The sequence below is a fragment of the Bacillus rossius genome, chromosome 1 (assembly GCF_032445375.1).
Source record: "Bacillus rossius redtenbacheri isolate Brsri chromosome 1, Brsri_v3, whole genome shotgun sequence".
In the NCBI taxonomy this organism is placed as follows: domain Eukaryota; kingdom Metazoa; phylum Arthropoda; class Insecta; order Phasmatodea; family Bacillidae; genus Bacillus; species Bacillus rossius.
In genome coordinates, this window is record NC_086330.1 from 18,880,678 (window position 1) to 18,904,299 (window position 23,622).

Consider the following 23,622-nt stretch of genomic DNA (forward strand, 5'->3'; position numbering starts at 1 on the left):
AGAGATAGAGGGAGATAGGCATAGTGTGATAAAGAGATAGATAAGGATATCTATATAGATACAAGGGTATAGAGAGACAATAGATATAGATGTATAGGGTGTATAGAGGATAGATATAGAACATAAAGAGAGGTAAATAATGATAAGGGAAAAGAGAGGTAGAGATATATATGGAGATAGAGATATGGAGAGATATTTAGATATGCATAGAGAGATAGAGAGATATACATAGATATAGAGAGATGCTTTGTATATGTGTACCAACTTAAAACAAATCCCAATAAAAAATTGAATGAGGTACTGCAACACATGCCAGGCATTAGGCAGTCTTAAATAAAATTTGTTGTCTTGAAATACCTCTTTCCACAGAAAAAAACTTGTTCCTAAAAAAATTTCATTACTGTTAACTACCACCTAACAATTGAATCTGACAAATCTGGAAAAAGTAATTTTACAGGTAACTACCAGTAAGAAGTGTTTGTTACTCTATAATCAGACTTTTTATAAACTCAATTGAATTTTGAATATCTACATGCTGTTAGTTAATTAAAATAGGTAGTAAAAACTAGAAGTGATATGTTATACTTGTAAATGTCAACATTACCAACTCAAAAATGTTATGATTTCTGATTTGAACTTAAACTTACTTATACAACAAAGACAAATCATTTATATTCTGGCTAAGTGCTGTTCACTTGAACACTTGTCACCCAAAACACTCAAAAAGGATAGAGGAATGGAGAGCACAGAAACAGACAGCTGATACACAGAAACACAAACAACAGATGCAGTTATCTGTATAGTAAAATAATACTACACCTTTATTCCCAATGTTTGAGTTCCAATTTACACAAAAATATTTTTAAAAAAAACCAAACATGTGATAAATAATCTATTCAGAAACAAAAATATATCATTCATGTAAAGAAACAAAACTTAAGTAATGTCAATAACAATGAAAAAATAATAAGCACAAAAGATCAGTAAACTTTATATATGACAAACAATGAAGTTGATACAAAGTTATCAATCTAATACTTGTATACTACTAAATATTCTCAAAATACAATTGATACAAAAAAATTATTACAACTTTTATAGTCTACAAAAGTTTGTGTGGTATGACAGAATGAAAGACCAACAATTTTTATCACCTACACTTTTGATGTAACTGAACAATAATTATTTTTCCATCATAACCACTGGTTAAACAGCACTTCATAAATGCATCAACCTAATTAGATTTCCTTACAGCCAATGAAAATCCTATTTTCACTAGACCCACAGCAAAGAATAACCCTGTACAAAGAGTTTTTCACTGTTTGAAACAGAACACAGATGTTTGGAAGTGTAATTTGTACATAATTAATATTTTATTTCTCTTTGGATTTTCAGTAACAAAAGGAGGTTGTTGTTAGAAACAGAATAGAACAAACAGTATGAATTAAATTATGGTTTGCTATTGCAAGCTGGTTTAATCAATCAAAGTAACATATTTGTGTGTTAGTTATCATCCGGGCCAGATGCCAACAAAAAATGTATTATTTGAATGATCAACTAACACGTCAAAAAAGGTTTCTTCGGATGATTAACTATCAACTATCAAAGCACCATTTTATATTGTTTGTTCAAATCCATTACTATCCCGTAAATTTTGCGGATTCCTCTGGCCTCACGATAGAATTCAAAGTTATAGGTGTTATAGGTGTACTTTCCCATTGGTTGATTACTTAGCGAGAACATTTTTTATCCTTGTTATTCGGCATTACCCGATTCGCTTACTTCTCTCCCGGCTGGGCATCGTTGGCTCACGGTCGCAGAGGGGCGTGTTCGGACGACTGCGGTCCAATCATGAACACAGTGCGACAGTGTGGAGGTTTGCATTCTGGCTTGCGGCTGTATGAATGCGCGAAAATTCCGTAGCTCCATCCATTACTAACAAAAACGACAACCTCCTCTAGATTACTGAGCGTCCAAAGAGAGATAAGACATCAACTATGTACGAGCTACACAGCAGAGCAACAGAGACGATGAGCAGCCACGTGCACAGCTAGCGACGAGGCTGAACGCTCAAGGGATCTGGGAGAAGATGCTCCGGGGCGCGGCGGGCGTGCGCCGGGTCCTGCCGGCCTGCAGGATGTAGGCCGCCATCTCCCGCGCCTCGGAGCGCGACGTGTCGCCGCGCAGCGCCAGCAGCTGCACCAGGTGCTCCTGGGTCACGTCGGGGTACTTGTCCACTATGTCGTGCAGGTCCAGCGACAGCATCTCCGGGTCCTCGCACCTCAGCACCTGGGCCGTCACACCAACGCTCACGTGCCGGGGCCAACTTTTACCTATCAGGACACTGTACTGCACGTAGAGGTGTTGAGTGAGGTAAGGTCGGTATTATGTGTGTTGCACGTAGGGATGTTGAGTGAGTTAAGGTTGGTATTATGTGTTGCATGTAGGGATGTTGAGTGAGTCAAGGATGGTAGATGTGTTACATGTAGGTAGGTTGAGTGAGGTGAAGTTGGGGCAGACGTGTTGCATGTAGGGATGTTGAGTGAGGCAACCTTGGAGTGTGGGGTAAAAGTAGGGTGGAGTCAGAATAATGGTGTAGGAAGAATGAACATGTAAACTGAAAAATAAACTTTAATGAAAAGCAAGTGAAGGGAAGCAAACTTTAACAATATGTTATTATGAAATGCACCTTCTATTCCACTATTATGGGTTTTCAAGTATCATGAGCTTATAATTTTGTTCCGCCTAATTCTGGTGTCCAGTGTACCTGTTCGTCCCAACTGTGATACCTCCAATGGCATCTTGCCAAACAATGACGACCCTCCAATGTAAATTTACTTTTTTATACCTAACTTTGTTATGCAACGCAACCATTTTCCCACTTTTCTTTTCTTTTATTTTTTTTTAATATCTTTTACTATGATTTTCCCAGTTCTTGGCTTTGTATTCCCTATCAGCAATATGCTTAGCTCTAATTAGCTAAAAAAAAACTCAAAAAATTGCAAATGCAACAACACCACTCTCACACAATCACACACACACAAAATTTATGACAGACCATTTGGTATAGTTTACAAGTAAAAACTTAAATACAATTGTATGCATACTAAATAATTACTGTCTGAGTCGAGAATGCAATTTCCAACTCAGGAATAGGTATTTTCTATGATAATTCACCACCTTGCAGCCAGTTAATCATTTCATCATGGAATATGAAAATATGAAGGACATATGCCGGAGAAAAATGGTCACAAAATTAAACGAGTGACTGGTGGAAGTCTGAAGAAGGGAATCACGGGAGGTACGAAAGCAGAAAGTTTTTAAATAGAAGCAAAATTTTAAATAAGTACCTTCTTTACTTCAGGGGCCAACAAACCTACTTTACTTTCTCTAAGGTCTTTGGTTCTTGATAAAAAGGTAATTATAAAAAATCTAACGATTAAAGAGCAACGAGTGCATGATCGTCGCAAGTCTTACCTCGGCCAGGGCATTGATGATCTCGAAAGGGGAGTCGAACTTGGCCACCTTGGGAGCGATGCGCAGGAAGAAGGCCTTGATCTGCTCCGACTCGCCGGTGATCTTGGCGGCCGCCTCCTTGCGCTCCTCGTGCGTCCTGAAGGTCGTCTTCTTGCGCAGCACGGCCTGGACATAGCGGCGCGCCACCAGGTTCTGCGCCTCGGAGATGACGTGCTCGAAGTTGCGCGGCCGCAGGTGCACGTAGTCCTGGAAGTAGTCGTCGAGCGTGGCCAGCACCGTGTCCACCGGCACGGAGCTGGTCGTCCACTTGGCCGTCACCAGGTCTTGGAAGTGCGAGTCCAGGTCCAGGAAGGCTTCCTCCAGGAGGAACTGGGCCGCTTCGTCGCGCAGTTGCTGGGAAAAGGACGTGCACAATAGCTATATAGTACATTTATCTATTCAAGATCCCAAAGACTTTAACTAAAGATAGGCAAAAGCCCCATTTTCTCAAAACCGTAATCTCGAATTTCATTCACAAAGAATACTTCAAATACACCCCTCTAATCTGAATATAGGACACAAGGGTTCAAAATATAATAATGAACAAGAAATTAAAAATAATAACTATGGCATTAAACCTTCTAACTCTTTAAATGTTTTATTCATGAAATAATTTTCCATAATCTATATTTTATATTTATATATATATATACATATATATAGTAATATTATTTATATACTAAAAATAAAATATTGTGGGGAACAGTAACAGGATGCTTATGAAGAAAAGAATTGGCCTAGTAAGCCTTAGAGGTTATCAGTGTTGAATTTTATAATTTACTTTATTTCCTTTAATATTTTTCTTCAAATATTTTTTTCAGCAAATATCAAATTATTCGCATATCAAGGATTTGATAGTATTTGAGGATTTGACTGGTCCATCTCTAGTTTTAACATTTTTAAGACAAATCTCGGTCCATCTCTAGTTTTAACATTTTTAAGACAAATCTCATATGTGAAGTGAGTACAACGTTTTAGTCTGTTTAGATAGAAACTAATAAAGTTTTTTGCTTAAAACATAACGTTTTAGGTTTTTAAATAAGAACATAAAGATTTATGAAAGAATTGTATATATTAATATCTATAATGAGATAATTTAATTGAAATTTATCCGCATATCAGTGTTCTGCTGTGTTATTGACTTCCAGTCTGGTGTTTGGCAGTGTTTCAACTTCCATTTTAGTGTTTTGGCAGTGTATTGACTTAATTTCGCTGTTATTTCGGTTTTATCGTTATTCACCAAATAATCTTGCCTTTGTCATTAACACAGTTTGAGGAAACGGTAAAAGGAATCAGACATGATGTTAAGACTATCCCAGCATATGCCTTAAGTGATTTTGTAAAATCACTGAAAACTGAAATCACGATGGCCGGATGAGCAAGTCCAGTGTCTCACCACAGCGCAGCCTCGCTCCATGGTACTATTTGTAAGCACATGCGCACGGCATTGTCGCCATTCAGGCCTGTGTGATGCTTTGACTAAGCGAATCAATCGAAGCTCATTTTGATATTCAATTTGACTTTGCCAGGGAATTTTCTATCTATTTCATTTGAAGCTTCGGTTGTGATGCAAAGATGCGCGTCCGATGTGAAGCTTCGCATTCGTTGCAAAGCTTTAAAACATTGGAAGCTTAGTATTTGCTTATTAAAATATTTAATTTTTTTCTGTGTTGTATGTGTTTTGCTTGAAAAAAAAGTGGGTTACTTAAAAAATCAAAAGGTGGTACTCAAGTTGCTTTTATAAATGATCAATATCAATATCATGGATGGTTATTTCATAATATTACTTAATGATGTTATATATAAAGCCAAATTGGTTATTCACTTAGTAAGTTCTAACATTACAAACGTTTAATGATTATTTTTTTACTTCAATACTGTATTTCATAAAAACCGAGACAACACTTAGTGATAGTATTTGTTTTTGCCAATATTTTCAAAATTCGATTTGATTTTCGCCTTGCATCAAGAAACTAAGTATCCGCACGGGCCTGCGTCAGCTCCCGCCCGTCACCTGGAAGGTGGTGAGCAGGGCCTCGAACTTGCTGCCCGCCTCGTTGTCCTGCAGCCCCGGCCGCCAGTACAGCTGCTTCATCTGCTGCGCCAGCTCCACGAAGTGCAGGCAGTTGTTCACGATGGTGATCATGTGGTGCGTGAAGTACAGCACCTGGCGACAGCAACCCTCCCGCGTGAGACCCGACCCACCACCGACCACTGCGACCCAAACCGAGCAGAGAGAGCTCCGAGAGATTAGGGCCGGTCACACTTTCACGGCAGCGCTTCCGGACTGCCAAACGTAACGTGTACCAAGACACATTCGGCGGTGACCACATACAGTTAATCCCTGTTAAGAAGTTTCTCAAGGCACTCACAAATTTAAGAATTATTATTTCTAGGCATGTGCAAAGTTTCGACTAAGCAAATCAATATGGAAACCTTTTTTTGACTTCGCCAGGAAATTCGCTATTCCGTTTTATTTGAAGTTTCAATTCTGATGCAAAACTTTGCATCTGTTGTTAAGCTTTGTTTTTCGTTTGTTTTGCGAAGCTTTAGAACATTGGAAGCCAAAGATTCGCTCATTCAAATATTTTTATTTATTTTTTTGTTACAAGTGTGTTGCTTGAATGAAGACGATTACCTACTCAAAAAAATCATAAGGCTCTCTATTTGATTTTATGGATGCCCAATATTAACATCACGCATTTTTATTTTATAATTTTTTATTGTATGATGTTACATATAGGATCCACTAGGTTAATCACTAAATCATTTCAAACATTACAAATGTTAAACGATTATTATTATTTTTTTACTTCAAACCTGTATTTAAATTTAGCCCAATCTAACCGACCCAACAGCAAAAAATACATCATGCACTCACCTGGCTGCGGTCTTCAAAGTGCCTGACCTTGAAAGCAACAATTGCTTCTCTGTACATTTTCCCGTACTGGGTCACCTGGTCTATACTCAGCATCAAAGCTCTAAATGTCAGCTCTTGGCTGCAACAAACAACAACGATCAGTGCTTAACAACTATTCCAAAAGTAACAAAAAAAAAGTTATAATTCACCATAGAAAAGATAAGGAAAACAAAAATACATCAGGAATCATTGATCACACACACTTAAATTTTCAAAAATCTATGGAAGAATACCGTACAAATTTTTGCATGTAGCTGTCACACAACTTTAAGTAATAGTACTAGTACCAAATATGGACAGTAAATACCGTATATACTCGTGTATAGCGCGCCCTTTTTTCCCCTCAAGTAAAGGAAAAAAATAAGGATGCGCGCTATACACGGAAAAAAAAAGTGAGTAGATGAGGCGGGGAGGAGTGGAAGTCGTTAACTGCCTGGTGACGGGTGACGTTTCTGGCCAGCTCCCCACACATACGCACAAGCAACAAGGCCTCTCTTTCACACACACACGCACGCACACAACCTGGTCTCTCTCTCTCTCTCACACACACACACACACACACACACACACACACACACACACACACACACACACACACACACACACACACACACACACACACACACACACACACACACACACACACACACACACACACACACACACACACACACACACACACACACACACACACACACACACACACACACACACACACACACACACACACACACACACACACACACACACACACACACACACACACACACACACACACACACACACACACACACACACACACACACACACACACACACACACACACACACACACACACACACACACACACACACACACACACACACACACACACACACACACACACACACACACACACACACACACACACACACACACACACACACACACACACACACACACACACACACACACACACACACACACACACACACACACACACACACACACACACACACACACACACACACACACACACACACACACACACACACACACACACACACACACACACACACACACACACACACACACACACACACACACACACACACACACACACACACACACACACACACACACACACACACACACACACACACACACACACACACACACACACACACACACACACACACACACACACACACACACACACACACACACACACACACACACACACACACACACACACACACACACACACACACACACACACACACACACACGTGCGCGAGCAAGCTCGCAGTTCTCTTGTTTATTTTTAGACCTCCCCCTCTACAGCTAGTAAAATAAAAGAGAGAGAGAGAGAGAGAGAATGTTGACACCAGTCCCCCCCTCCCACTTCCTTCGCTTCGTCGCAGCTGCTACCGGTGAGTCATCTAGTCCTCCGTGTCACATTCCTGCCTGCCTCCCTTCCTCCCGCCCACGTACCAGTTGTGACGATACAGCGTAGAGGTGGGTTGGGACAGCAATTTTCGGTATCAGTCACAACCAGATACTGATACAGTAATGTACCTAGGTACAAGTCTCTGATACTTCTGTATCAGACGGTCCCAGGAGGCAACAAAGCTCCGCGTACGCAGACCGTGCGACCGGAAGGAGAATCTGATACATTATTTATCACGCCCGGTAATTCTCTACCTCTGTTACTCTCATGCCCGCCTGATACAGCCAGTATCAATCAGTTCAACATTCACTGCAGTTCGTCCTGGCCGTGTATCACCATGTACATTGTTGCGGGCTGTCATGCTTTGTAGTTAGTATCTTTATAGTGAAATAAGGAATGGATAAGTGCACGAAAAAGACTTCATTTGTGTGGAATTTTTTCACGGAAAATAATGAGTTTGCTAATTGTAAGTTGTGTAAACAAAAACTGAGTTATAAATCATCGACTAATCTGAAGAAACATTTGAAACGTAAACATTGATATAGTATGCTCACTAATGTACCTATCTGTTTTTTATTTTTTATTTTTGATAAAATCGTGCATTTTTAATGTATAAAAACACTAGTTACTAATTGTTTTCGAAAAAAGAAAGTCCATATGTTGATTACATCTGTTATTAGTGTCAACTGAGAATTTATTTGCATTTTCATAGCTGTTAGGTGCACAAATATAAATATTATATCTTGTATTAATGTACTTTTTAATATTAAATTTTCATTAGTTTTATTATTGAACGAGACGGTGCACGCACTGCGCACTGAGCGTACTTTGAAGTAGGAGAATAAACAAAACGACTTGTAACCAGGGCTGCCACTCTGATATTCATGAAAAACCTAGATAACCTACAAAAAAACCCAGACACATGGGTAAAAAACCCAGATGCGTCTAAAATGCTATCGTTGAAAATGTTTGCGTACTAATTCAAAAATATAAACATAACTGGTTTTAATATAAAACAATTAATTACCTTACAAGACTGAAAACGGTTAAATACAACCAATACAAGAAAATTACACTGCAGCAAAATGGCTGTATAAGTAATTCTTGGACCAGTACATATCATAAAAAAACCTACAAATATATACATGACAAAACAAACACCATCACTGCATCCTTTAAACCGGTAATTGTTTTTATAAAACTGCATCATGTACGTTAGTCTTTATTCAGAGTCTGATTCTACAAGATTGGTTTGACGGTTAATTGTTGCATTGGTTTTGTGTTCTGCAAGCCTCTTTGAAGAACGTGTCTAATTTAATATTCGACTTAGCTTCTTGAAAACTAGTTTTGTGTTTATATGTATTTTTGTGTGTGAAACACATAGACTTGTTTGCATTTATCAAACAGATATTGCAACAGATACAGTAGCTACTACCTTTATTATTGTTTTAGGTATAAAAATAATTAAAATTATAAAAAACCTAGAATTGTTGGAATTCATTATTTAAAAACCCAGAAACCCAAACACCATTGGAAAAACCCAGATCTGGGTGGAAAAACCCATGAGTGGCAGCCCTGCTTGTAACAATATCGCTTTGCGCCTCTCCTTCAAGGCTTCAACGCCTTCCCCTGCGCTTCCTCCCCTACATTCTTTCCCTTCTTTATCCCTTATTCATCGTTCCTGCTCCCTCCCCTTTCACAAGCTCCGCCCAAGTGACCGTCATCTGCGATCGGGTACTGTATTCATTGGCCGTGGTGTTGTTCCAGCTGAATTCTGAACTGATACTAAAATCTCTGATACTTTTCAAGTGTCCTCGTTTGCCATTCCTGATACAGGCGCGTATCAGTGCCAAAGTATCAGGTTGATACTTTTCGACCCACCTCTAATACAGCGCTTCATTATCTTCCGTCTACACAGCAGAGTTTAAGTATTTTCCTGACGCATCACCACACATCAATTTAAATTATCATTTGTTTCATACGTAATTACTTAACAGGTACCACAAAATGTTAGTACAATTTATTTACGGGAAAAAAAAATTTTTTTCTTTGGAATTTGTTGCAAAAATCGTGGTGCGCACTATACACGAGGGCGCGCTATACACGAGTAAATACGGTATGCCCTATTTCCAACAAACATTTTAAACCTAAAAACTACTTAGATATAGTATGACTAGCACATTTCATTTTAAGTAATTCCCTTAACTGCAACAGTAGAAAACTGTACTTCATGATCTCTGAAATAAATGCATCTAAGACCACTGCTATAGAAGATGAGGTGAATATTAATCGATCTGTGTTCTGGGATGCTCCCTCACCTGATGGTCTTGGTAACTTGAAGATTCTGATCGATCATTTGGAAGATTATGACGGGAGCGACGGTGTGGAAGTACCCGTCCTGATCATCCACTTCCGGCAGCACCTGCTTTCTCCAGTCTTCCTTCTCTTTCTCCAGCGTTTTCTGCATCCACTCTGCGTAGTTCTTCTCCATGTTCTGAACAGCAATACATGACTGTACATCACAGCTTTGTTGTAGCTGCAACTTTACCAGGGTTAAGAAACATTTTAGGTTTACAATGCTCGGTTGTCATCGATGTGATCAAGCTGGAGTTCAGGCCCAATCAAAACATGACTACCCGGGAATTCTTCAAAACCACTCAACGAAAATGTCATTCATGGTGTTGGCTCTACGTGTGGTTCCAGAAAACCAGCAACACTCCTAATATGACAACTGTTTCTCAGCCGTGATAGACCATAGCAGTTCCACTATGAAACCTGTTCGTGTTGCAATGCTCACGAAACCAATTTTAGTATTCAACATTTAACATACATAAATTATTACTGCACTATGCCTTGTTTTAGCAATTTAATTCATCCATATTTTTAAAGTTATTCTTCTTCAGGCACATTATGAAAAAATGGCTACATATGAATACAAATAGAATTTATACATGTATGTATATTTAAATATTATACTTTAGTGACTGATATTAAATACTAGTCAATATAATCTAAGACCTTTATTTATTGTAAATATGATAGATAGTAATTGTATCTATACCATTAAAATTCATCTCGAATATTTTACTACATTAAATAATTATTTTTATACACATTAAACATGTTAATATTGAATACTAAATAATTATTTAAAATTATTAATTTGATTGAATTTATACTTTACCAACCATATTTATTATGTAAAACAGTCCTTTTATTATTTTATTTCTATTAATTATTTGAATACAAATGTAAAGGTACTTTTTTATCACGCCAAGTAAGTATAACTTCTAATGCACGTACATAAGTACACGCACCCATTTTTTTTGTACAAAAAACATACCAGGAAATTTAAATATACATACCCATATTATAGGTGTTTACCCATATTATTGGAGTTTACCCGTATATACCCGTATTATGGGTGTTTACCCTTATTATGGGTGTTAACCAGTATTATGGGTTATCACCAGAATTTATCCGTATTACGGATGTTTACCCGTATTATGGGTGTTTACCTGTATATACCCGTATTATGGGTGTTTACCCTTATCATGGGTGTTAACCAGTATTATGGGTTATCACCCCAATTTATCCATATTATGGGTGTTTACCCGTATTATGGGTGTTTACCCTTATTATGGGTGTTAACCAGTATTATGGGTTATCACCCGAATTTATCCGTATTACGGGTGTTTACCCGTATTATGGGTGTTTACCTGTATATACCCGTATTATGAGTGTTATAATGGTCGTCTACAGCAAAAAGCAGAACCGACAGTAAAAAGAGAAGGACGGAACCACGCGGCCACAAGAGGTCGCTGCGTCGCCCCGGAAGGAAGGGGGGCAGCGGCGACGGAGACTCACCCCCAGGTACTGGCCCTGCAGGTCCTCCACGACGCTGGCGCTGAGCAGGGGCCCCACCGCCGTCGTGTCGATGTTCAGCTCCGGGTGCTGCATCAGCTCCGGCCCCGAGTACGTGTTCATGATCCACGACAGCAGTGACACGAACTCGTTCCCTTCCAGCCCGCGCTGGATCAACTCCTGCAACTGCACGACACACGTTGTCACTTCGCTCATCCCTCTGACACATGATTCCAATAATTAACATAAATTCAAAGACTATAATACAATTTACACAATAGCAGGGCATCTCACAATAACCAATATTTCGCACCCTGAGTACAAGACTATCGTAACTCAAAAAATTGAGTTTATGAGATATTTTTACCATAAGAAGGAAAATATCATTATCTAGGCACTGCAAGACTATCGCAATATTATATTTACTTTTACGGGACTTATGGCAAATAATGTAGTGTTGCACTCTGGAAAACATTATATAAGAATATGTGCAAGACTATGGCATCAGAGTTGTGATAGTATTGCACTGATTTTTGAGTTACGATAGTCTTGTACTCTGGGTGCGATTTCTAAGCTTGCACAAATAAAAAATGTCTGCACTTAACTCTTGATTAATCCAATTTTTTACACAGTAAATCTGCGGTCAATGAACACTCACAAACAATAAATCACCTGTGTACAATTCAGACACTGCAATGATTACATAGGTTATACCCAAAAAATAAGCTCTTACTTTTGATAGCCCAATCTAACCGGCCTACGCCAAATAATACATTGTGCACTCGTTTAACACGGCCACCGTAAAAAAAATCTTTCAACAAAGATGTATAATTATGTATTCTGTCATGTATTAACTGACTTTCTTTTCATATTTGAACCACAGTTGTAAGCAGACAAGTGTTCAGAAGCCACAGTATTCTCACTCAAACACTCAAAAATACTACTATTTCTATTCATGTATTCTATATATTTTTCAATTATTTTTTATTTTAATTATTTTTTTTAGTTTTTTTATATATACCTACCTACTTTTAAACAAATAATTTTTCATCACTTCATTGCATGTCATATTTTGTTAATTAGTTACTGTAAATAAAATCATACAGAATTGTTAAAAAGGAATATTATTCCATTCATATATGTCTGGCACTTGGATTAGTTTCAAATATGATATCTGGACAATAAAACAAATTTGTGACAAAAGGACCAATAAAACAGCATGCACTAAAGTATATATGCATACATAACACTGGCATGGTTATTGATTTTCATTAATAGATGGTTTTTCAGCTTGCTTACGACACAAATGACTAGTAAGTATTGCACAACACACACTAACAGTAAAGGCTCTTTAATAAGGCTCTTTGGTGACCAACGCCACGCCATATTGGTGATTTTACCGGAAGTTTAGCGTCAATAAAGTTTTAACAGGAATGCTTCTGCAGAAAAATTATATACAGTACAATAATATTTATGTGTAACTAGTTGTAATAAGCTTCACTACATCAAGAAAAAAATGTGATAATAACAAACGCCCGAATCCACTCAAAAAAATTTGTACATGAGCGACTCCATCTGTGTCGGACTACCTAATGAGCCGAACCAAAGATTCAACATTAGAGTGTGCTGACTGTGCTAGCAAGATCAATATTCTCAAAGGTATAATTTGAATGATCAAATGGAGCTTTTATTATATATTATTATTGATTATATATAATATATTTTATGTGTGTACACACACACAAACACATTTGAAAACCAGTGATTTGAAATTTAATAAAAAAATTTATAATATAATTGTATTACAATTATTAATACTCTTTGTTCCAATTTTTCGGTTTCAATCAAGTGTATGCCAAATAGTACTGATATAATTTGTTTACGATGCCCCTATGATTATAGTTAATTGTTGACATCATGATCATTAAATTTAACCACCTGTGATTAAATATTCAACTGCTTGTAAAATTACCTATAACTGCTTTAAACATTACTACAAAATGTGTGATGTACTATCATTAGTCAGTATGCCACAAGCAACATTTAGATTTATTAAAAAAATTATCAGACCTGCATTATTTTTATTACTTATGAATTAAGAATAATTTCATTAATGAATTACAAAGCTTACTTAGAATATCTACTAAAACTTACATTAAATGTCATATTTAAGACATAAAAAGTGACGTTTCTAAAGTAAAGACTTATTTTTACAGCAAAAAAAAAATTTAATTAATAAAAACTTACATGAGCTGAAAGAGAAGTGTGATACATGTGCACAAACTTGTTCAGAATATCGTATTGCGGAGGAAAACATGGGACGCATAACGTCTTCACCACTCTCAGGTCTTCTAGAATGAGCTGACGAGTCAACTGCAACAAACATAATTATTACTTTGTGTACAAAAGCATATTCTGAAATTTGAATATAACTACTTTAAAACTAGCAGTTAAATAAACATTTTCAAGAATAAATCAACAAAACTTAAATGTGTTTTATAAAAAAAAAAACTGTGCGTACTTCCAACCGGTATAACATCAATAAATTTAAACCAGGCTGAAAAATATCCCCATTAAACATGCACGTTGTAACGTCAATTCACTTCATAAGGTTAGACGCGAAGCTTCGCATTAACAACCGAAGCTTCAAACGAAATGAACAGCAAATTTTCCGGCAAAAGACAAACAGAATATTAAAAAAAAAAAATCTTTGATTGTTTCGCTTGGTAGAAGCTTCGCACAGGCCTTTGAGAAAACGTGCGCAACCGAGAAAAGCCCCGCGGGCTTACGGCAAAACCCAACCCTAGTTTCCAGAAAGTGAAGGTAACTGGGTCACGCCCCCCAGTGGGGATGGAACACGGATCCTCACGGGGGGCGAGCGAGCGAGCTGACCACGGAGACGAGGACTCACCTCCAGGTACCTCACTAGCCACTGACCACCCAAGACGACGGGGAGCGAGGAGCCGAGGACTCACCTCCAAGTACCTCACCAGCCACTGACCACCCAAGACGACGGGGAGCGAGGAGCCGAGGACTCACCTCCAGGTACCTCACCAGCCACTGACCACCCAAGACGACGGGGAGCGAGGAGCCGAGGACTCACCTCCAGGTACCTCACCAGCCACTGACCACCCAAGACGACGGGGAGCGAGGAGCCGAGTACTCACCTCCAGGTACCGCACCAGCCACTGACCACCCAAGACGATGGGGAGCGAGGAGCCGAGGACTCACCTCCAGGTACCTCACCAGCCACTGACCACCCAAGACGACGGGGAGCGAGGAGCCGAGGACTCACCTCCAGGTACCGCACCAGCCACTGACCACCCAAGACGACGGGGAGCGAGGAGCCGAGGACTCACCTCCAGGTACCGCACCAGCCACTGACCACCCAAGACGACGGGGAGCGAGGAGCCGAGGACTCACCTCCAGGTACCTCACCAGCCACTGACCACCCAAGACGACGGGGAGCGAGGAGCCGAGGACTCACCTCCAGGTACCGCACCAGCCACTGACCACCCAAGACGACAGGGAGCGAGGAGCCGAGGACTCACCTCCAGGTAGCGCACCAGCCACATCTTGTCGCCCTCCCGCTCGTCCACCTGCGTGCCCTCGATGCGCTGGGCCACGGCCTCCGCCAGCACGCGGAGCGCCATCTCGCGCCAGCGCTTGGGCCGCCCGGGGGCCAGGAAGCCCGACTGCCGCTGCCGCTGCAGGGCGAGGGCGTCCGCCTTCTCCTCGCGCTCCGCGATGCGCAGGGCCGTCACGATCTCCGTGGGCTCCTTGCGCACCGCGTTCAGCGTCCGCCCCAGCACCAGCCGCAGCTGCTTCTCCAGCAGGGCAGACAGCGCCAGCACGTCCTCGAAGTACGCCTTCAGCATCACCTGGTCCGCCGACGCCTGGCTGGGCAGCTTGTGCAGCTCGAAGAGCAGGTCGTCGCGCGAGTTCTCCAGGTCAGCCAGGCACTGAGAGGAACAGCACCAGCGTCGGTCAGCTCTCTCATGCCTGCTACTAGTGCCGTGCCAGGGTGTCTACGTTTCCAGGGCTCATCTATGAACCTTTTGATAAACATCACAGCGTAATTTTTTTATATGTAAGCAAAATTACACACAATACAAGAAAGATACACTATTATTACTACTATGTCACTATTAGAGACCTGCAAAATTCGCGGTTTCAATGGCCTTCCAGGATAGACTGCACATAGTACCCCTGTACACTCGGGCAAATAGGGCAAGTTCATTGGCTGCCGACTTGTTAAGTCGTCTCACAGCTGGTTTGTCTGTGATTCGAACCTTAACTTTGGTTGAGGGTTTATAACTGGGTTGAGATTCGTCCAGATGAACAGTAAGCCAATAGCAAAATTATCTAAGAGGTATATGTGTTTGAATTCTAACCTATCGCCGAATGAATCCGCGAATTTTGCAGGTCTCTAGTCATTATCTTATTTTTATGTCAGAAGGCTAAAATATTTTCACAGTAAATTTCCACGTAATTTGAGCGGACAGTCTCGCCAACTAATTGAAATTAATCTGCAACTACAAACTGAAAAGAGGCATAAATTTAAATTTTTAACTATAGGATAGTCAATAGTGTAATTTTAAAAAATTTCACTAGTAAATTAATAAGGATGTTTTTCCTTAAAATGGAAGTTTATTAACATTGGCCATAACTATATAACACTAAAGAAAGGTTAAGAAGGTTATGCGCCATGACATCACTTTGCCATTTGCAATTGCTCGCGTGAGCAGGCAAGAGGTGGAATACTACAAAGGGCGTACGCTGGGCAATGTACGCCACACTTGGCGAACTTTATTTTGCACTGTAAAGAGATCTTTTTTTTTTGTCAACCCAGGAAAAATATAATTGCCTCAGCTGTCAAGATAACCATCGCCGGTAGCTGTTAAAACGGTAAGGGGGAAGAGCGGGCCACAGGTGTGCATTGCATTCTACACATTTCACGGTCGCGCTAGTGTGATTCCAGCAACATGCGTACACTAACAAAGATGACTTGATGGCGTGGAACGTAAAAATTTAATGAAGATTGAAGAGGCTAAGTCTCACCCACTGTAAAGTGTAAAGCTTTACTAACACAACTTAACATTCCCGGAACTATCTAGAAATTCAAGGCTTTTTCCGAGTTATATTTCGGTCACGTCAAATCCGCACCATTTTCCCAGTTTTCCCAGTTGGTAGATACCCTGTTTACACTGACTGTTTAAACTGACTGTCTTAAGGGCCCTGCCTACCTGGGCACACATACCGTGTGCAGAGATTCAGGAAAACAACACAATTTGAAAACTATTCAATATACTCTAGAGGGGTCAGTTTATGAAAAGCAGTTAAGAATTTTCGGAGGGCCGACAAGTGGTTTTGTTTCCGGATTAAGTTTTTAAAAATGTATTTTTAGAAGAGTTAAAATGGATAAAAACCATGTTTTCAGAGTAATTGTCATGAAACAACAGCTACAGATTCTTGAAAACGCTTAATGGACTTGCATTACACCTTTATCTTCATTTCTCCGCCATATAATGTTACAGTCACTGCTCCAAATTCGTAGTTGTCCTATGCATGACGAGAAGTACTACGCGCCAAATCAGAGCCTTGCGCTTAAGAGGCGATACCGTGCAAGAAGCACCGGCAAATGTCGCACTTAACATCCTGCCTCACTAGCACTGATACACCCCTGACGAGGCGGGCCCCTTAAGGCAGAGAGCTAACAAGGGATGGACGTGTCACCGTCCAGTCCACGACTGCAGGTCACGTATAACAGGAGTTGTTTACACCGGTGTAGAAGTTGTCCCTTGTGGCACTTGGGCACGGCCACTGGCCCGACTGATCCCCGGAAATAAGAGCGTCAAGGGCGAAGCATGCCTGGTGCGCGTGGAGCAGCTTTCCCTCGTTGATCCACTGCTTCGTCTTGGCCACGCTCTCCGGCACGGTGAAGATGTGCTTCAGGTTCTCCATGGCGGTGACGTACTGGGAGTGTCGCATGTTCTCCTCCCTGACGTCCTGCAGCTTGGCGTTCAGGGCGGGCACCGACGGGAACGACTCTTCAATCCACTTCAGGCTGACAAGGAAAGATGCACCATCATATGATACATTTATTAAAGAATCAATTAAATACCGGTAATCACTGGTATCTTTGTGTTCGGAAAACAAGTGGCTAGTAAAATAAATATCATTTTTACAAAAAAAAAAATCCCTTATTTTCTAGCAACAGGCTACTGAAAATGGACATCATACTGGTCACTTGCCAAAAGTTCGACACATCTCTGTGTTTAAGCTTCCTTTGGGGATTATACAGGTTGTATAGGGCCATTTTAAAGTATTTATTTATTCAGAATAATTACTGTGTTTAAATAAGTTAATGTTTCAAAAACAAATATTCCAATGTCACCGGAAAAAAAAAAACACTTCATCATAAATATTCCAAACATATGCACATTTACTTTGTTTTTTTTATTATTATTTTTTTGGTATTCCCTTTAAAACTATATGGAACTTTTAAAAAAAAATCTGGCAAAATTGTTAACTAAATGCAGCTGTAAACCAGAATGAGCCAAATTAAAAAATTATTACTGAATATTGCTCTTTTACAAATATGTATTTAAAATGATACAAAGAATTTATGTACAAAGCTACGATAGGTTTATTTGCAACAATGATCTCCCTCAACATACACTAGATTCAAAATATTATTATTTTGGACACATGCCATTGATGGTTGATACTGTGTCATAAAAAAACCTGAAGAATGTACAAAAAAAAAGATGAATACACAAAGAAACAGAAAACAAGCAAAAAAACAGCAAATGTTAAATGCATAGACAGCACAGATAATTCCAAGGAAGGAATTAGTCAGAAAAATGTCACAGCGGAAACGATAACGGTGAGCTGACAATGACGAGACTGTTACAACAAGAAAAGTAAACACAAACAAACAACAACCTTAGAAAACAAAGCGACAAGCAGAGGAACCCAACGATGATAGTAAACACGCGATCTAGACAGCAAAACCGACAATACAACAACACACAGGCAAAACCCAGCGATGAAATTGGACAGATATTCTGGAAACATAATGATGACGGCACAAACAAACTCAGAAGGCTTTCCAAGACAAAACATGTTCCTGTTCTTAAGGTTCTGTATGACATACGGTATGAACCAACAATGGCATATTTTCCAAGATGATAAAAGGTTTGTCAATCTTCCCCCGATTGCAACAATCATTCGAAGAATGCGTTAAACCTGTCCGTTTCAATAGGCGATGTGGTGAAAAGACAGCAGTTTGCAGTCACAGCGTTGACAGACGGTCGCGACCGCACATCCCAAAACCAGGGGACGCAAGAGGGACGCTCGGACCGGCGCCCACTCACTTCTCCTTGATGTCCCGGATGTCGTGCAAGGCGCTCTGTAGCTGGTTCAGGCCGACCCTGACGCCGTCCAGCTGGCTCTGCATGGCCGTCTTCAGCATGGCCTCGACGGACGCCTTCTTGCGGGCGACCCTCCGCTTGTACTGCTCCACCTGCGGACCCCGTGCCAACCCCCGGCTCGCTTCCTTCCTCCACCCCCGTCGAGAACAACACCGTTCATCTGGACCACAGCACAGGAACTTTCTCAAAGTTTCTGAATGGGTTTTTTTTTTTTTTTTCAATTCCACTGTGCCTGTCTATAGATACCTGGTGAAACAAATTGAGGACTTGTCCAAAACCTTTAAATCACACAATCCTTTTTATACAGGCATATTACAAACAAAAATAAACATTGTACGAAATGGATTTAGGTACTATTTAAATATTTTTCTGTAAGAAATCTAAATCCTTTTTAGTGATGATTTACAAATGATATTATTTATTTATTTATTTATTTACTTAATAGCGATGTTAAAGCTTTTAGTCTTCTCTTACACTTAACCACAGTTTACTACACAACTTGGTACCCAAAAATCATACCTCATACTCTTATTAAAATACAAATTTATAGCTAAAAGGATCAACTTGAATAAGTGATACCAAATTTTCACCGCTGAACTTAGTGCATGTTAATGATTTCTGTAAATACTGTGGACATCGCTGGAAAATAAAAACAATTTTCCAAATTAATGTACTACTTAATTACTTCACATCTTTAAGTCACAACTTTACTCTTTACCTTCTCCAGTTGCTCTGGCCGTTGTAACATGTTGATCACATGTTTGGTGGCCGTGGCTTTTGCCTCCTGTTCCTGTTGTTCCACATCCATAACGCTGTCGTTGCGGAAGATGCACTCACGATAAGTGCAGCATTATCCTTTTCAAACAAAAACCGACATCAGCTAACATACATCACAAAGAATCAAGGAAGCATCCAGAAACAGAGCACTAGTAATTAAGATATATCACAATCTAAGCACACATCTTTGTAATTTTCAGAACTTTTACGACCAACTTAGCCAGTACCATCAGAAAGTTCTGGTGAAGATCTGCCGATACTTAGCAGTATGAATTTCATCACTAAAATGTTTTACATCAACTGCCTAACTCTCTTCAGGTTATGAACCAAAATCAGTAAGTTAGGTAACAATATTTGTTCTAGCATCATAGCAACAACTACTTTTTTTAATAAATTAATTAATAATTAATTAATTAATGGTATCCTAGGCAAACGAAACCTAGTTGTTTCAGGCAGCACAAAGGAAAAGGAGAGCACATAATGCAAAGCTTGATTCGTTCACGGTCCTCCTATCTTGCTGCAGAAGCCTCACCCAAACATAAAAATCTACCTTGGCTGAAGGATACTGATTGGAGACACTACTGACGCAGAAGAAAAGCTGTGTGGTTAGGGATCTGCCTTCTGCCAAAAGTACTGCACGTTTCACACCACACTGGACCCAAAGGGGTGATATACGGTGCCACCACATGTCTTCCCAGACTATCAGTTTTAAAGTACTTGTACATTCTTAAAATGAATCTTCACCAATCTACAATTACAACATTGACCATAAGCACGATGATATTCATTTACACTACATAAACAGATGTTGGCAAGCTTCAAATATTAAAGTGTACCCCACACATAAAACGAAATATAGTTTTTAAGCATAAATATTTACTAAGTAGATAAAAATATTTCTTAAGTTTAGTCCTGTAAGGTTTCCGTTGTGCTTTCTGCCTTGCAGCACGATACAACAAAATTAGAACTAGAATCTATTCTTTGCAGATTGTATGGCACGTTTTTCGTCGAGGTGACATCACTGTAACCTTGCATTTCATTAGTTAGTGAGGATGTCAGGCCTGTCATGTCATGTCATGCCCGTTGTGAATGAAAATAATTTATTTTTGAACCAATCACAAGAATAATGTAATGCATTAAAAAGTACAAATTACAAATAACAGAAATGCATGCTACAACATTACAGTCTAAATAGTAGGGTTTTTTTTACTTTTTTTTATAGAAGCTACAGAAGGCTTCTACCAATAAATAAAGGACCTTAAGGGAAAATTACATAGAGTGTGAAAGGAAAAAAGCACTCATTTCAAGTGAGGACAATGAAGACTGGAATAAATTGAATAGGAAAAGTATTAAGGTTAGGGAGGTTAGGGAAGTCAGGAAATTTAAAAGAAGGCCGCAAATAATTATGTACGCTGAGTCCCAATTAATTTCAAGATTAACTAGAACCATAAAGCCGAGGAGTTTAGAAAAAATATATATCAAAACACCTGCAAGCACTTGAGTTATCTGTTTATTTTTGTTGATCTTATACACCAAAGATATTTTAATACATAGTAGAGTAAACACTTAAGTAACATTTTGTCAGTAATCCGCGAAATCAAGACACAGGGCCACCAAGGATAGTGAAAAACGCGAATAATCCGCAAAAGAGCCGAAAATGCAAAACAAAAAAGGAAACATTTATTTCAACTTAAAATTCTAAAAATGTATGTACCGTAAAAGTTGCAATTAACAGTAAAAAAAATTTAATGATGCTCAATTGTAGTATTGACGACAGTCGTCGTGCCCTCATAGACTTAGAGGCCGTTTCTGCCCACCGCCGGGTACCTGAGGGGGGCTATTTCCCCCTAACCCCTCTGTGCAGTGCAGTGAGTGCTCCGTGCTAGGGACGCACCCGCGTGCGCCCTAACTTCGCTTCTGGACCGCTCAAGGACGGACATCTTTGTATAATTATTTGTAAAAACTTAACGTGTAATTGTGTATTCAAATAGGGTAGTTATGTGTTTTGTTTGAATCGTGTAGCTTTGTACAGGGGCCGCGCCTGGCCCGCAGTGGACACACGACCCTCCGTGCCGCTTTCCCCCCTTCCCCCCTCCACCCCTCACGCGGCGCTGCCCCCGCGCGGGGCGGAGAGTCGTCAGTCGCCGCTTGGCTGCCGTCGAGGGAGGTCCTGTATCGCTGCGCTCCGCGAGTCCGTAGGCCCTCTGCCACGCGCGTTGCTAGCGTCGCTAACCTCGTTTCGGTTAGCTCCCACGTTCGACATCTTCAGTCGCGGAGTAGTGCACCTTCGTGGTTGACCTGCAATTTGCGTTCGCTCCCGGCGCGGCGGGGGACGTGTCCCGTAACATCGTTGTGGGTCAGGCGCGCTCAGGGAAAAGGACTAAATAAAACATCTTGTAGACTAACAGCGGACGTTTCCTGGTTCGATCTCCACTCCCATACTCCTGCCCTGTTCATCACCTCCCCCTCTCCCCAGCTCCCGGTCCCGGCAACAGTAGGAACGAACCCCCACCTCTCACTGAGTTAGTCGGCAACAATAATTCCAACCTAAATTCATAGTCGCACGTCGGGGATCGGGAAGGAGCCACGGCCTGGGGACGACAGTATTTTACTAAATAATTAACATACAATACATTTCAGTAATTTAAACATAAAAGTGATCGGTACTTGTTTCGTAACAAGGATACAGGACTGTACATACTCAGAAACTTCATTAGGAACTGTGTGAGTTCCGAGAAGGCCTGTGGCGTTTTACTGTATACTGCACACAATACACTCGTCAGTAGAGTTCAATTTTGTTTAGTTGTAATAAAATACAGATTTACATATGTGCTGTATTTTTTCGTACCATGCGCGGATAATAGGGAGTTTACTTTATTAGGTTGACGCCGCCCGTCGGTGCTCCCTCTGAGAGCACAGGCAATTATGTGTCCTCAACACCTGATTAGGACGAATGCAACGAACACGTCCACGCGTGCAAAGAAGAGTGAGTTAGGGCAGTGCATTGAATGGTGTGACGCTAGTCACGGTCGGCTATGTTGTGCGACGCGCCCGGGACGGGTGTGGCGATTCGCAATCAGAACATAGTGAACATGCAATTATCATTAAGAGAAATAACTAAAACTTTTTATGTCTAATATTCCTAAATAATTAATGCATGTTGATTTAGATGTTTTTGTGTCACAAAACTGGCCGACAAAATCATCCCACGCTCTGTAACTTTCCGCGGGAAAACGAGCCCTCCCTGACCGGGTTGCCAGGGAGAGTCGCCAGTCACCAGGGCCGGTAGCTCCGCGCACGTGGAGCCTTCAATCTTCGCGCCAAAACCAACATGTAGCTTCCAGAGGTCAATCTTTCAATCCGTTTTCATCCGCTCCACGGCCGGCCTTAAATCGACCGTACAATGTGTCGCGTGGTCCTTTACTAATTGTATGTGGTTCAGTCATGAGCCATTTCTTTGAATACGTAATTATTATTGTTATGGGCAGCACGCCATTGTGCCCGTGCTTCACGCCGTTATACCTCCGCCAGGAGATTGAACTTTGCCCACGCGGGGCAGCGTGAGCCAAACACTTACAGTTGACGTCGACCCAAAAGTCTCCTTGGCTCCATCAGGCCGTTATGCCTCGCCAGCACCATCTCTTGCGTGTGTTGTGCGACGCAAATGAGAGTGACGTGCG

General features: G+C 40.5%; 1 protein-coding gene across 2 annotated transcripts; it reads right to left on the reverse strand.

Moving 5' to 3' along the window:
- Nucleotides 1-786: 786 nt before the first annotated feature.
- LOC134532875 (exocyst complex component 3) lies at nucleotides 787-21,506 on the reverse strand. 2 transcript variants are annotated; one of them, XM_063369883.1, is made up of 12 exons: nucleotides 21,430-21,506; nucleotides 19,884-20,020; nucleotides 19,109-19,257; nucleotides 17,601-17,796; nucleotides 15,281-15,691; nucleotides 13,977-14,102; nucleotides 11,733-11,915; nucleotides 10,184-10,359; nucleotides 6,398-6,515; nucleotides 5,531-5,683; nucleotides 3,478-3,870; nucleotides 787-2,289 (listed from the first exon to the last, which is right to left on the reverse strand). In XM_063369883.1, exons 2-12 carry the CDS (start codon nucleotides 19,971-19,973, stop codon nucleotides 2,071-2,073), a joined length of 2,214 nt encoding a protein of 737 aa, XP_063225953.1. In that variant the 5' UTR covers nucleotides 19,974-20,020; nucleotides 21,430-21,506; the 3' UTR covers nucleotides 787-2,070. The 2 variants fall into 2 exon arrangements, with proteins under 2 accessions (XP_063225953.1, XP_063225960.1); XM_063369890.1 differs by having other exon boundaries at nucleotides 793-2,289; nucleotides 21,153-21,446.
- Between the last annotated feature and the right edge of the window lie 2,116 nt (nucleotides 21,507-23,622).

Coding starts and splice junctions, on each gene's coding strand:
- LOC134532875 (XM_063369883.1), bottom strand. CDS start 19,973: ATGGATGTGGAACAACAGGAACAGGAGGCAAAAGCCACGGCCACCAAA. Junction 11,916..13,976: donor ACACTTCTCTTTCAGCTCAT/GTAAGTTTTTAT, acceptor TGTGTCGTGCAG/TTGCAGGAGTTGATCCAGCG. Junction 2,290..3,477: donor TCATCAATGCCCTGGCCGAG/GTAAGACTTGCG, acceptor GTGACGGCCCAG/GTGCTGAGGTGCGAGGACCC.